Source organism: Pongo abelii, chromosome 5, assembly GCF_028885655.2.
Source record: "Pongo abelii isolate AG06213 chromosome 5, NHGRI_mPonAbe1-v2.0_pri, whole genome shotgun sequence".
Lineage (NCBI taxonomy): Eukaryota > Metazoa > Chordata > Mammalia > Primates > Hominidae > Pongo > Pongo abelii.
The window spans coordinates 133,391,784-133,407,765 of NC_071990.2; the positions used below are offsets into that span (position 1 = coordinate 133,391,784).

General features: G+C 37.3%; 1 protein-coding gene across 1 annotated transcript in view; it reads left to right on the forward strand.

Moving 5' to 3' along the window:
* Positions 1–14,499, forward strand: part of ENPP1 (ectonucleotide pyrophosphatase/phosphodiesterase 1) — an 81,071-nt gene extending 66,572 nt beyond the window's left edge. The window contains exons 18-25 of the mRNA XM_024248916.3: positions 447–616; positions 2,016–2,067; positions 3,349–3,503; positions 5,791–5,920; positions 7,075–7,155; positions 8,324–8,456; positions 9,950–10,112; positions 13,624–14,499. Coding sequence (XP_024104684.2) covers positions 447–616; positions 2,016–2,067; positions 3,349–3,503; positions 5,791–5,920; positions 7,075–7,155; positions 8,324–8,456; positions 9,950–10,112; positions 13,624–13,794 — 1,055 coding nt within the window. The 3' untranslated portion in view covers positions 13,795–14,499. The remainder of the gene's footprint in view (positions 1–446; positions 617–2,015; positions 2,068–3,348; positions 3,504–5,790; positions 5,921–7,074; positions 7,156–8,323; positions 8,457–9,949; positions 10,113–13,623) is intronic.
* Positions 14,500–15,982: the final 1,483 nt, after the last annotated feature.

Here is a 15,982-nt window from a genome sequence, read left to right on the forward strand (position 1 = left end):
ATTTAAGAGCATGAGTCTTAGACTCAGACGAAGCTGGTTTTGAATTCTAGATCATTTAGTTAGTAACTTTGAGACTTGGGTGAAACACTTTGATTACTCATCTACCAAATATTGATAACTTATAAAATTGTTTTGGGGAATAAATAAGAAAATATGTTAGCACCATGACTGGCATAAAATATGCATTCAACAGGTGGTGACTGTAGTTATTGTGCACTTTAAATATCAGAAATTTTGTAGTGAAATACAGCATACATATCAGTATTTCTATTAAAAATAACCTAGTCTTAAATACTCTAAAACCCAAGAGAGTTTTATACTTTTATTTTAGTTAAAGAGTAAATGACTCATGTATTTGGTTTTAAAAAAGTGAAGATGATGGCACAAGTCTACTATTTGTTTGATTTGAAACATCTAAGTAACTCTACCATCTTGAAATTATGCAGATTTACTGAATTTGACACCGGCTCCTAATAACGGAACTCGTGGAAGTCTTAACCACCTTCTAAAGAATCCTGTTTATACGCCAAAGCATCCCAAAGAAGTGCACCCCCTGGGACAGTGCCCCTTCACAAGAAACCCCAGAGATAACCTTGGCTGCTCATGTAACCCTTCAGTAAGTATCGTCAAGAAGTTTGGTCCAGTATGTATGGTTTGATAGCACCCTCTGCATAGCATGTGCTGTAAAAATACTTAATAATCAAATTAGAATTTAGGAGTGGGGGTAGGTAAACATATGTTTTAATTCTAGGGGGCACATGCAGATCTTTTGTAATATATCTTTTCTCTTTCTAGTTTTTGCATTTTCTGCTCTATTTTTAATTCCTTGGAACTGTGACTTGACTTGGGTGCAGGTGTGGTGAAGTCTAGTTAGTTGACTTGGGTGCAGGTGTGGAGAAGTCTAGTTCAGTTCTTGAGCATCCTGAATTAGGGAATCTGTGCTGTTAACTCTAGCAGTGAGGTCATGAGCACGTAGTAAACCAATCACAATGTACCTTTTAAAAAATACAATTCAGGTTGTTTAAATGTAGGGAGAAAAAAGATTTCTTGGTATGAAATGAATATACTACACTGTCCTTTTTTAGTTCCATGTTAATATGTCGTTATTATAAAAAGATAAAAATACTAGACAAGTTATGAACAAAATTGATAACATCCATAAGGGCACCTGTAATCCCAGCTACTCGGGAGGCTGAGGCAGGAGAATCGTTTGAACCTGGGGAGGCGGAGGTTGCAGTGAGCCAAGATCGCACTATTGCATTCCAGCCTGGGCAACAGGACGAGACCCTGTCTCAAAAAAAAAAAAAATATATATATATATATATATATAGAGAGAGAGAGAGAGAGAGAGAGAGAGAGAGCAATTTGGAGAGTAGTTTATTTTATGCTTTACATTTTGTTTTAGACTTGAGTTAGAATAGAAGAAAGACTGTTGGGGTATATAGATGAGAATTATAAAGCAGCAATCATATTCTTATTTTTTAATTACTGGTGTGATGCTTATACTAACAATTTTGTCTTTTGCAACTGTCATTCTTCTCCTTCTGTCCTTTTCATCAAACATGTAACTTCTGTCCAGGCATGGTGTACCACACCTGTAATCCCAGTACTTTGGGAGGCCGAGGTGAGAGGATTGCTTGAGACCAGGAGTTCAAGACCAGACTGGGCAACATAGTGAGACCCTGTCTGTACAAAACTAAAAAAATTAGCTGGGCATAGTGGCATATGCCTGGAGTCCTATTTACTTGGGAGCCTGAGGTGGGAGGATTGCTTGAGCCCAGTAGGCCAAGGCTGCAGTGAGTCATGATAGTCATGATTGCACCACTGCACACCAGCCTGGGTGAAAGAGCAAGACTCTTGCCTTTAAAGAGAAAAAAAAAAAAAAATCCACTAATACAAGACTATCGTAAATGATCTTTGTTCTATGTTGGAATAATCAATCTATAGCAGTTCTATGTTACAAAATTTAAAACATGTCTCTCAGTCCTTAAAAATAGTTTTATAACCTTTTTTAGATTTTGCCGATTGAGGATTTTCAGACACAGTTCAATCTGACCGTGGCAGAAGGTAAGGCATGCTACACTCAAGCTCGGAATGTGAAGCAGGCATTTTCTCATCAGTGTGAAATGCAGAGAACTGGCTTGGGGATATTATTTGAGAATAACCAATAAAATAAAGGGAGTTCTGGAGGACTACATGATGAAACATAGAAGTTTCTTTGCTTGACAGTTTAGACTGTTAGGCATAAGGAAAGAAGAGATATTTTGCAGTGGATATCGTATGTAATGTATTTAGTGGAAGCTGAATCACATTTTATGAACATGATGGAGGTGTTCTAAAATTTTTGACGATTTCTATAAGTTGATAATAGAGACTCAGATTCCCATTTGAAATACCTAAGTTTCTATCTCACCTGGTTCTTAGTTAATCATACAAGGTTATATATATTTATTGATCTAAAGTTATTTCTGCATCACTTTTGACCAAAAATCAAGGATATACAGACAACTGATGAAATTTTTCACTTATGACTTGAATGTTTGGAGTCACTATAATACACTCTCTCAGCCTCAAGTTACTTGGCACACTTTTTTTTTCTACTAGAATAAAGAGGTAAATTCTGCATTAATTCTGATGTAAGCTTGTCTCTATAAAATCCCTAGGTAAATGCTGGAGTTAGGAAAATCTTTGATATCTCCAAGGTGGCAAAGTATTGTAGTGAATGATGGCACTTTCAGAATTGAGTAGATCCAGGTTTGAATATGAGCTTAGGTACTATATGTTCATGGAAAAAGTATTCCTTGTCAGCTGCTGTTTCGTCATCTGTAAAATGGGCATATAACCTTAATTCATAGGGAAATGTAAAAATTAGTTATATGATGTGTACCAAGCACTTGACATTTGGAAAAAGGGCAATAAATAATATCTATATTGTTATTGTTTTATTTAGTTTAGTCTTATAATTTCAATTCTGAACTTCTGCTTTCCAAGTACATGTATCATTAAAAAAATTTGCTTTCTGGAGTGTGTCCTAAAGAATAAGTAATTAAAATAGTGCTTAAGAATTTTTGGTAATATAACTTTGAATTAGCTGGAATATTTAGCAATTTCATATAGTGTCCTCATGGTATCTTGATATTACATTGATTTCAGAATCTTTGTAGGCAAAAATTACAGTGAACCTCACTTGTCTTGTTTATGCTTCTACCCTTTGTAATCAGGTTTTTTTAAGAGTTAAAAGTAAATCTTCAATATGATAAGTAGAGGAAAGGATTAGATGAGTGTATCACACTATATATTATCATATAATGCACACTAACTACATTTATTTTCATCCTATGACCCAAGAGAAAATTATTAAGCATGAAACTTTACCCTATGGAAGACCTAGAGTTCTCCAGAAGAAAAACACCATCTGTCTTCTTTCCCAGCACCAGTTTATGAGCGGATACAGCCAAGACATCTTAATGCCCCTTTGGACATCCTATACTGTGGACAGAAATGCAAGTATTTGTCACCTCTTTATGTGTGGCTGTTTCAAATTAACGATTAAGCAGAACATTAAATGCATAGTTTCTCACTGTTCACCTTGGCTTTATACTCAGTTCCCGCATTAGAGGAACACTGAAGAGGGAGTCAGAAAAATTCAGTTCCAGTTCAAGCTCTGCCACTGAGCAGCTGCATGACTTTGAGAACTCAGACCAGATTTATTCTATGAAATGAGGGTTGTGCAGTAAAGAATTCTCTTTTGGGCCGGGCGCAGTGGCTCACGCGTGTAATCCCAGCACTTTGGGAGGCCGAGGTGGGCAGATCACGAGGTCAGGAAATCAAGACCATCCTGGCTAACACGGTGAAACCCCATCTCTACTAAAAATACAAAAAAATTAGCCGGGCGTGGTGGTGGGCGCCTGTAGCCCCAGCTACTCAGGAGGCTGAGGCAGGAGAATGGTGTGAACCTGGGAGGCGGAGCTTGCAGTGAGCCAAGATGGCTCCACTGCACTCCAGCCTGGGCGACAGAGTGAGACTCCATCTCAAAAAAAAAAGAAAGAAAGAAAAAAGAAAAGAATTCTCTTTTGCCTCCCTGACCCCAGTTTTAATATTTTATTATTCCAATTTATAATTGCATGAAATCAGCCGTAGGATCAGTCAGTTACCCATTTGTAAATACATGGCTGTGTGAGGACAAGTATTTCCCTCAGCTGTCCAAATCTAAGGGGGCCCTCACTGTTTGGCAAAGCCATTAAAGCTCAGTAACATCATTGCATGTACCATCTATAGGAAGACACGAGCCCAAACCAGGGAGAGGCCAGAATCCTGCCCACCACCAACGCCAGAGGAGTTAGGCCTTGAAAGGAGTGAGGGCAAATATCCCAGAATAAGAGCAGCCTTCCCCTCACTCGTGGCCCCCTGGGTGCTCTGGTAGAAGGAGGAATGGTGAGGGAGATGGTGCTGGGAAGATGAGATTTTGATCTTATGTGGAATTGAAATTTTAAACCGGGCTGAAACTGAAAGTGACTGGCAAGGTACAGGATGCCCTAAGGGAACGACAAAGGGATTTGAGAGAGCATAGTGGAGGGCAGCAGTTTGATTTAAAAAATAAAATTATTTTTACTAATCAGTGAGACGGCCAAATAAAAAGATAAGGATATGTCTGTTCATATATAATTTCTACGTTACAAATATATAATACACACATATATTTATATAAAGTTTCTTGAACTTTGATTTTTAAAATTTTTCAATATTGTCTTCAAACACCAAACACTTAAAAAATTTTTTGACTTTGTAATTGATCAGTCTACACCATTTTTTATAGGCACCCCATCCTATTTTTTAATATTTATACCTTAATTATGGTGTTCCTTGATTCCATTTTCAGTTTTCTTATATAATTAAAATGCATGACTTTACAGTCATCGCGATGCTTGAGGTTTTTACATTGCTCTTCAGTGACAGTCCTTCTTTGCTCCAGCAACTTTTGGCAGTGTAGTTGGCCAAAAGATAGACTCAGATCTGTAAAAATCAACATTTTACTATATAAAAGCTTAAAATTGACCAGGGGCGGTAGCTCACGCCTGTAATCCCGGCACTTTGGGAGGCTGAGGTGGGCGGATCATGAGGTCAGGAGATCGAGACCATCCTGGCTAACATGGTGAAACCCTGTCTCTACTAAAAATACAAAAAATTAGACAGGCATGGTGGGTCACACCTGTAATCCCAGCACTTTGAGGGGGCTCCAGCGGGTGGAGCACCTGAGGTCAGGAGCTCAAGACCAGCCTTAAAACATGGTGAAACCCCATCTCTACTGAAAACACAAAAATTAGCCAGGCGTGGTAGCAGATGCCTGTAGTCCCAGCTACTTGGGAAGCTGAGGCAGGAGAATCACTTGAACCTGAGGGGCAGAGTTGTAGTGAGCCGAGATTGTGCTACTGCACTCTAGCCTGGGTGACGGAGCGAGACTCCGTCTTAAAAAAAAAAAAATTAAAAAATAAATAAATGTTTAAAATTGTGTAGATAAAAAAGTTCTAAACATTATTTCATATTAGCATAGCGGAATCTGAAAATATTTGCACAAATATGACAATTAGTATCTTTAATATTGTAAAGCATTTTTACACTTTAGTTAGAAAAAAGATGAATATACTAGTAGGAAAATGGAAAAATAGGGAAGAACATGAGCTGACAGCTAGAGCTTCATAATTTTATGATGTAGTTCACCTTTAAATATTAATAAAGCAATTTTCTTCTCTGTGCCTGATATCTGAGAGTTCTTTTCATTTCGTTCTTCAGGACAGTTTCTCTACGGAAGACTTCTCCAACTGTCTCTACCAGGACTTTAGAATTTCTCTCAGTCCTGTCCATAAGTGTTCATTTTATAAAAATAACACCAAAGTGAGTTACGGGTTCCTCTCCCCACCACGTAAGTTTCTTCCTCTCCTGACCTTCCCTTTCTTATCCTCTTCTCCTCCTTTTTGTTTTCTTTCTTGTTTATAAATCCTACCATACATTATAGGGTATATATATATAATACATATAATACATAATATATATTTTATATATATAAAGCTATATATATATATATATCTCTTTATTTATTGGTGAAAAATTGTAGATTTGGTCTATAACTACCAAGGGAAAAATTTTAATCATCTAAAACTTGAATTTTATAAAATTTTGTTGGGAGGGTAGTTGATTTAGTGCAGATATGGTAAGCAGAACACTTCATGGTTCCTTTCTGCATTTCTTTTAAACAATTTGAGAATATTGTGAAGTTGGAATATATATATCAGGTTGGAAGAGTATATCAAGATTCTTAGGAAGGAGATCTAACTTTGTTGTTTAAAAAGAAAATGCGTTTGTCAGAGAAGTAGGTACAGGTAGAGGCTTACGTATGCTTGCTTTTTCACTGATCCAGAACCTCTAGGGAATGGCTTTTTTGAAGCTAAGTATTCTGTTTTTTGAAATGGCAAATTTGTATGTTGATGAGAAGCCATTTTGGGGCCGGCCTTAAAGGCAAAAATCAGAAAGCTCCAGGTGCTCAACTACTGTCAGCATCCAGTTCAGTTCCCAGGGTATGTGTCTGAAGTCAGAGCTTGGCTATTGCATTATAAAAATAGACGAGGTCCAAGCCTCAAATTCATACAGAGAAGCCTTGTACGGCGTTTCGAGACAGACATCCTGTGATGTTTTTTCTGGGTAGCAGGTGTTGTTCTGGAGCCAGATGTTCTCTTTTTTCTTTTCACTGTGAAAAAGTGTAAGGAAAGAAGATTGTCAACACAATTCCTTTTAGTTGAAATGAGGTCAATAAAGTTTGAATATGTTTAATTTGGGGCTCTTGTTATTAAAGTTTATGTTTCTTTGACATGCTCATCTTGAAAAGACTTAAATATTTTATTTTTGTAAAGGACTTGACCAAACACATTACATTTTCCCTTGACCCTGTACTTGGGAAAGTTTTACAGGTTTAAGATGGTACTCAGCTAATTTTTAAAAATGCTCCCCTGACCATGAGAAACTATAATTTCCTATGTTATTTGTGAAGAATGAAAATGTTGTCCTCTTTTCTCTTTGTAGAACTAAATAAAAATTCAAGTAGAATATATTCTGAAGCTTTGCTTACTACAAATGTAGTGCCAATGTACCAGAGTTTTCAAGGTAAAAAATGTTAACTTTATGTTTGATAATTTTAATGAATTTCTGCCCATATAGGCATAATTCATATGTAATAGGACTTATGGTCTAAAGTAAATGATTTAATACCAAATACATTCTTAAAGGTTTAACTTTGAGAATACTAGTACACAAAAATTCTACAAATATTAGAATTATCATATATTCCAGTATCCATTCTGCTTTGTATTTAATTGTTTGCAAACATTTTTGGTGAGAAAGTATAAGATGCGCTTCCTAAAGTTATCCAGCTAATACAGTTTGCTAACACTTACATTAACTTTCATTCGGCTTCCTTATTTAACTTTTTGGAAGTTCTCGATAATTGTCTGTTTCAAATGAATAGATTTTACATCATCATTAACTATTGCAGCATTTGACTTTTACAGGAATAAAAATATAGTTACTTAAATTGATGTATAGAATATCAAAATATAAGCATATAAGGAGTTTTTACTCTAATTTATATCTAGAATACTTGTGAATATTTCAAAGTTAATATTCAGATATTAATAGGAAATCTGAATAATATGCCTTGTTTGTGTTTGCGATGTTGCTGTGCTTAATGATGACATATGATCACAATTTCAACATGATGTACTTGTTCAGGGATGCCTCAAAGAGAGTTGGGTTCAATGTTTGTCTGTGAGTCCTTTCAAAGGCCAAAGCTGAACAATGAATTTTTGGCCTCACACTAAGATTAGAGCCAAGGCTGGGTGTGGTGGCTCATGCTTGCAGTCCCAGCACTTTGGGGAGGCCAACTCAGAACTGCTTGAGGCCAGGAGTTCAAGATCAGCCTGGGAAACAGTGAGACTGGTCTCTAGTCTCTACAAAAAATTTTAATTAGCTGGGCATGGTGATGTGCACCTGTAGTCCTAGCTATTCTGGAGACTGAGGCAGGAGCATCTCTTGACCCCAAGAGTTTGAGGCTGCAGTGAGCTATGATTGTGCCACTGCACTCCAGCCTCGGTGATATAGCAAGACTCTGTCTCTAAACAAAAAACAAAACAAAACAAAGCAAAGACTGAAGCCAAACTTGACTTTATCTTTATTTACTATAAATGCTAATTTTGAATCATGGTGTTAATTTATTTCACACGTCAACATGGTACCTTGTTCTTTTGAAACTACACTGGCTTCTATCTTGTTTCAGTTATATGGCGCTACTTTCATGACACCCTACTGCGAAAGTATGCTGAAGAAAGAAATGGTGTCAATGTCGTCAGTGGTCCTGTGTTTGACTTTGATTATGATGGACGTTATGATTCCTTAGAGATTCTGAGGCAGTAAGAACATATTTCATTACTCTTAAAAATAGGAATTATCATCCAGTAAAAATGGGATTACCATCCAGTTGAGTCAACAGAACCTTTTTTATCCAGTGTCGTATGTTTATGTGTGTGACACCTCTGACTACACAGGAAGCCTCTTGAAATATCTGATTAATTTTGATGTTTTGCTCAATGTTCAGTAAAATATTTTTAGGTAAAAAAGTAGTGTTTCTCACCCACTGAGTTCAGTTGAATAATTTTTGAGCTCAGTTTAAATGCTGAACTCATTTAAGATCTCTGTGTGACTAATTGTTAAGGTATGATCTTAATATATTGTGAGTCAGAAGATGAAGAACTCTATGGTGTGGCTACAGATATCCTGAGTCTAGGAATGAATAGGGTTATAAAGCTGTAGTGCTTGGAGTCTGGTGGCCTTGGGTGAATGTTATAGCTTTTACCCAACTGTGGCTGGTGGGGCATGATAAAAAGCAACCGTCTGAAGGAAACCATCAGTGGTGCTTTTTTAATAAAAGAGAGGGAAAGAACATTTTGGAAACTGGTTGATTTTTATTAAAACAATAATTACAGTAGTTTGGGAAGCAATGTTGCTGTTAAGTCCGTAGGAAAAAGACTGAGATTCCACTGAGATTCAGCCCCTCTCAGAACTTTCCTACTCTCCCAGGCTGACTTAGATATATGTGACTTACAAAATACACCGGAGAGCACATCAATTTGTAAAGTTACAGTTTTTTTACTTTCCCTTGAGGCATAAAGCTGCCTTAGAAGCTGTAGCACTGGAGAGGATAAAGAAGAGAACTGCATATGCTTCCTACCCATGGCTTCACCCAGAGCCTCTGTTTAAATCTGTTTTATAGATTATGTTCCTACATAAGGTCACATTTGAAAACAATGATTCCACTGCCTTATATTTTGAAAGATGTTGAAAAAACAAACACAGCCTTAAAATAGGAGAATGAGGTAAAGATGTTTGGGACATCTTTGATAATATACTGCAGTTTAAAAAATTAAGTTATTAAGGAAGAAAATCCAGTTAGAACAAACAATTCATGACAACATGTCCTCTCTGAAGGGGCTGGAATAGAAAATTCCTAACCAGTCCTTTCTCTGCCTACTATTTGTCTATAATGGCCTAGAAGTTAAGACTATCAATAATGGTTTACACTCTTGGTCGTAGGTGATCAAAAATGACATTTTCTTTTCTTTAGTGTTTCAATTTCAGTGTCTTTAGGTAGAACTAAAAGAATTCTAAAAGTCAATAAATTTCTACAGAAAATAAAAATTATTTGGAGTGTTTTTATCTGCCTGTCTTCTAATTATTACTCTCAATCTGGCAGAGTATGTTGAGGTATTGTGATTACTAGCTTCTTATATTTAATTATTTGCTTGAATTTGATTTTTATATGTATTAAAAGCATGCTGTACTGAAATATTCATCAAAAGGAAGATAGTTATTTCTTTCTTAAAATAAATATTGGCATATTTTACAGAAAAAGAAGAGTCATCCGTAACCAAGAAATTTTGATTCCAACTCACTTCTTTATTGTGCTAACAAGCTGTAAAGATACATCTCAGACTCCTTTGCACTGTGAAAACCTAGACACCTTAGCTTTCATTTTGCCTCACAGGACTGATAACAGTGAGAGCTGTCTGGTAAGCTTTTGTATATTTACTTTGCATGTTGAAAATCTAGACATATGCATATTTGTTTGTGTCATATATCTGACATTACAGTGAGAGAAAGCACAACTCTTGAATACACATGGACTTTGAAACTATAGGATGCTTTTAAATTTGATCTTTTAAGATGACATATCTTTGGGAAAGACTACCCTTGTCTGCTTTTATTTTTCATTTTCTTTTTTTTTTTTTTTTTTTAGAGATAGGGTCTTGCTATGTTGCCCAGGCTGGTCTTGAACTCATGGCCTCAAATGATCCTCCTGTCTTGGCCTCCCAAAGTGCTGAGATTGCAGGTGTGAGCCACTGTGCCTGGCCCCTTTGTCTGGTAAAGATACTAAAAATCAGATCAGAATCAAACTTTGTATGGCTTAACCACTAAATTCTAGGTTTATCTAAAGTATGGATTTTCTCTTATTTCAAAACTGGATTTATAATTTCAAAGTGTCAAGCACTTATAAATTAAAGTTGTTAGACAACATTTCAGATTTTCTGTGTATCACTTAATTATAAAAAATCTTTTTCTTTCTTATCCTATTGTCATCCCAGTGTGTTTGGGAATAATTGTTTTATATTATCTTATTTGCTCAGAATTTTAAAAATCTACATTGTAGATTGGGACATCAAGACTGCATAACATTTTAGCAATTTTTTTTTTTCTTTTTTTTTTTTGAGACAGAGTCTCACTTTGGTGCCCATGCTGGAGTGCAGTGGCACGATCTGGGCTCACTGCAAGCTCTGCCTTCCGGGTTCACGCCGTTCTCCTGCCTCAGCTTTCCGAGTAGCTGGGACTACAGGTGCCTGCCACCACACCCGGCTAATTTTTTTGTATTTTTTTTTTTTTTAGTAGAGATGGGGTTTCACTGTGTTAGCCAGGATGGTCTCGATCTCCTGACCTCGTGTTCCGCCCGCCTTGGCCTTCCAAAGTGCTGGGATTACAGGCATGAGCCACTGTGCCCGGCCTTTTTTTTTTTTTTTTTTTTTTTTTTTTTTTGAGATGGAGTCTTGCTCTGTTGCCCAGGCTGAAGGGCAGTGGCGTGATTTTGGCTCACTGCAACCTCTGCTTCCCGGGCTCAAGCGATTCTCCTGCCTCAGCCTCCCGAGTAGATGGGATTACAAGCACCTGCCACCCATGCCCAGCTAATGTTTGTATTTTTAGTGGAGATGGGGTTTCGCCGTGTTGGCCAGGCTATTCTCAATCTCATGACCTCAGGTGATCTGCTGGCCTCAGCCTCCCAAAGTGCAAGGGTTACAGTCATGAGCCACTGCACCCAGCCCATTTTAGCAATTTTTAAGTTTTCCCTTATGGTGAGCCAAAATATTTTTCTTTCAGAGTACTTCCCACATTTCCTTTTTTTTTTTTTCATTGAAGTGACACCAAGTAAGTCTAGACCTGAATCTGCAAAAAGATGTAGCTTTCATACCAGTTCCAATGAATGGGTGGTAGGTACCTGGAGTTAGGATCTTGAGATCCAGTATGAGCTCAGCAGGAAAGAGTGCTGTATTCACTCATTCATTCACTACTACTTTGATTCAGCCATTCATTCCTTTGATATTTATAATCAGGTGCTCTAGGTACTGAGGACACAGCAGTGAACAAAATAGTGAGCTCTTCTCTGGGCCCAAGAGTAGAATACAATGATCCGTTTGCCATCCCTGATGGTAGTAGTCTTTCTATATATCGTTAAAATTCATGAAGATATGTCTCTCCTTAATTGTTTCGATGATAAGCTTTCAGAATTAGTTGTTCCTATAGAACACATTTCTCATTAAGTTATTTTTCCCTTTATTATTCAGAATTAAATACAGAATAGCAAGACTTCAGTTGGTTGCCTGATGATTATCTGACACCACTGAAAGTTGTCAGTTTTGTGGGCATTCTTGGATACATGCAGCTATTCCCTGCTTCATTACTTTATTTCTTTTGAGAGATTATATTGTCATTGGATGTATCAATTAGAGTAGGATTCTGCAGCAAATAACAGAAACCCCTTTGCAGTGGCTTAAGCAAGTCAGGGAATCCTCATGGAACAGCAAGTCCAGCTGCACACAGTCCTTGGATGGCGCTTTGGGTCAACTGCACCATTAGGGACCCAGAACTTTTCCCTCTTTCTGCTCCACCGTTCTTAGCGTGTGGCTTTGGCCCGCGTGGGCTTCTTCATGCATCTTTGTAGGTAACACATGCTCATAAAAACTAGTATTTGTGTAGTACATTTGCACACATCATTACGTTTGATCCTCAAAATAACCCGATGAGGAGGATACAGATAAAGGAATCAAGACTTATATGTTAAATAACTTTCCTTAGTTTACCTGATAAGATAGTCACAGAACCAGCCTCTTTTAAAAAAATTTTCAACTTTTAGTTTAAGTTCAGGGGTACATGTGCAGGATGTGCATGTTTGTTGCATAGGTAAACGTATGCCATGGTGGTTTGCTGCACAGATCGTCCCATCACCCAGGTATTAAGCCCAGCATCCATTAGCTATTCTTTCTGATGCTCTCTCCTCCCACCCCCTGCCCTCCAACAGGCCCCAGTGTATGTTGTTCCCCCACATATGTCTATGTGTTCTCATCCTTCAGCTCCCTCTTATAATTGAGAACATGAGGGTTCGGTTTTCTGTTTCTATATTAGTTTGCTAAGGATAATGGCCTCCAGCTCCATCCACGTCCCTGCACAGGACATGATCTTTTATGGCTGCATAGTATTCCATGGTATACATGTACCACATTTTCTTTATTTAGTCTATCATTGACCATATACACCATAGTATTCCATGGTGTATATGTACCACATTTTCTATCATTGTACCTGTATGTACCACACAGTCTATCATTGTTGGGCATTTAAGTTGATTCCATGTCTTTGCTATTGTGAATAGTGCTGCACTGAACATATGTGTGCATGTATCTGTATAATAGAATGATTTATATTCCTGTGGGGATATACCCAGTAATGAGATTGCTGGGTCAAATGGTTATTTCTGCCTCTAGGTCTTTGAGGAATTGCCACACTGTCTTCCACAGTGGTTGAACTAATTTACACTCCCACCAACAGTATAAAAGCATTCCTTTTTCTCCACAACCTTGCTAGCATCTGTTATTTTTTGACTTTTTAATAATAGGCATTCTGAGTGAGATTTTTTACATTATTCTCATATTCTTTTCCATGCCATGTAATTTCTGTTTTCCCACTTTTTTTTAACCCCACACCATTGAAGCTTCTTAAACCTATGTAATGCAGGACCATTTGTTCCAGGTATAGTTTCTTTTTCCCAAACTTGATGCATCTAATTAAACAAACATGTATGGTATGTATTAGGAGGAAATCTACTCAAGAGGAGAGATGATGCCTAACAAATCATGTGGCATGTTCCACTTCAGAGCTGAAGTCTCATAAATGATTAAACTGGGGAGATGGAGCGCTTATAGAAGTGAACTGAGTGTTCTCTTGGTAACTTTTCTCTTATATTTCCTATTTTCCTAGCATGGGAAGCATGAATCCTCATGGGTTGAAGAACTGTTAATGTTACACAGAGCACGGATCACAGATGTTGAGCACATCACTGGACTCAGCTTCTATCAACAAAGAAAAGAGCCAGTTTCAGACATTTTAAAGTTGAAAACACATTTGCCAACCTTTAGCCAAGAAGACTGATATATTTTTTATCCCCGAACACCATGAATCTTTTTGAGAGAACCTTATATTTTATATAGTCCTCTATCTACACTATTGCATTGTTCAGAAACTGTCGACCAGAGTTAGAACGGAGCCCTCGGTGATGCGGACATCTCAGGGAAACTTGCGTACTCAGCACAGCAGTGGAGAGTGTTCCTGTTGAATCTTGCACATATTTGAATGTGTAAGCATTGTATACATTGATCAAGTTCGGGGGAATAAAGACAGACCACACCTAAAACTGCCTTTCTGCTTCTCTTAAAGGAGAAGTAGCTGTGAACATTGTCTGGATACCAGATATTTGAATCTTACTATTGGTAATAAACCTTGATGGTATTGGGCAAACAGTAGACTTATAGTAGGATTGGGGTAGCCCATGTTATGTGACTATCTTTACGAGAATTTTAAAGTGGTTCTGGATATCTTTTAACTTGGAGTTTCATTGTAATCAAAAAAAAAAAAAAAAAAATTAACAGAAGCCAAAATACTTCTGAGACCTTGTTTCAATCTTTGCTGTATATCCTCTCAAAATCCAAATTATTAATCTTGTGTGTTTTTAATTTTTTGATTGGATTTCTTTAGATTTAATGGTTCAAACGAGTTCAACTTTGAGGGACGATCTTTGAATATACTTACCTATTATAAAATCTTACTTTGTATTTGTATTAAAAAAAAAAAGAAAAATATTCCCATCCTGCTCACTGGTAATTAACATAGGTTTAAGATGGCTTCAAATGTGGCCCTTTAGACTGTTAAAATTGTACCTTATCTTGGCAAAACTTCAGAGCACCAGTCAGTGCATGCAAGGTGCCATTTTTTATTGAGATGCTTGGAATGTTTCTTTCTGTGCACAAGACTTACCCTACCAGCAGCAGAGCCGTTCTCTGTTGAGTGGTTCATTTTGAAGTTCCATAGATTGAAGAGAACATGCCACCCATCATCTCATATCTTCTTGGTGGACATGATAAATGACACAATGAACTTGATTTCTTTACTCCCTTGACTGTACCTTTTTGTCCTTACCTGTGAACCTTCAAAGACTGCATTAACTTTTAGGCTATGTACATCCAATTTAGGTATAATATCAGTACACCAAAGATTTTTATATGTCCTTCGTATGACCATTCTTTAACAGCCTAAGGGCCAGCTGCAAAGACTTTTGGAAAATACAATTTGCAACTCAAAATTATTTAATAATTTAGGAAGTTTCTTTTTTCAGTCCTGCAGTTTCCTGAAGCTCTGTATATGATATTTTTTTCAGCCTGTTTCTCTCTGTTGTTCAGATTAGGTAATTTTATTATTCTGTCTCGAAGCTCACTGATTCTTTCTTCTGTCTAATCTGTTCTTCTGTTGAGCCCATTTATTCCTGATTTTTATATTTTAGTTATTGTATGTTTTATTTCTAAAATTTCCATTTGGTTTTTCTTTATATCTTCTATTTGCTGAGAATTTCTCTTTGCTGAGACTTTATACATTTTCATTTGTTTCAAGTGCATTTATACTTGCTTGCTGAAGCATTTTTATGATGGCTGCTGTAAAATCCTTATCAGATAATTCCAACATCTGTCACCTCATTGTTTGCATCTACTGATGGTCTTTTTTCCATTCAGAAACATTTTCCTGTTTCTTGGTGTGTGGAATGATTTTTTATTGAAACCTGGATATTTTTAGGTATTATGTTATGAGACTATGGGTCTTATTTAAACCTTCTGCTTTAGCCAACTTTCTCTGATACCACCACAGCAGGGGAATTGGGAGCACTGCTTCATTATTACCAAGTGTGGCTAGGAGTCCAGGTTCCCCAGTCAGGCTCCCTTGACACTGAGTGACAGGGTCCCCTCGTTACTACTGGGCAAGTTGAGAATTCAGTTTCCCATTAGGTCTTTATTGATTCCTCCCTGGCTGGGATGTGCAGGGCACCTTTTGCAGCACCCTGGGAATCTCCACTAATGCTATGGGACAGAGTGACCAGGAAGGGCTTCATTACACCAGGTGGGAATGAAATTCCCCGTAGCCTACACAGCCTTCTCCAACACCACTCTGGAGTTGTATTCTTCCAGCACACAAACATACACAATTTAACTCAAAGCATCTTAGCAGAGCTTAATTAAATGGATAGATGCCTGTTCCCTTTGCTGGATACCAAGAATATCAAAGTCAGGGAGTT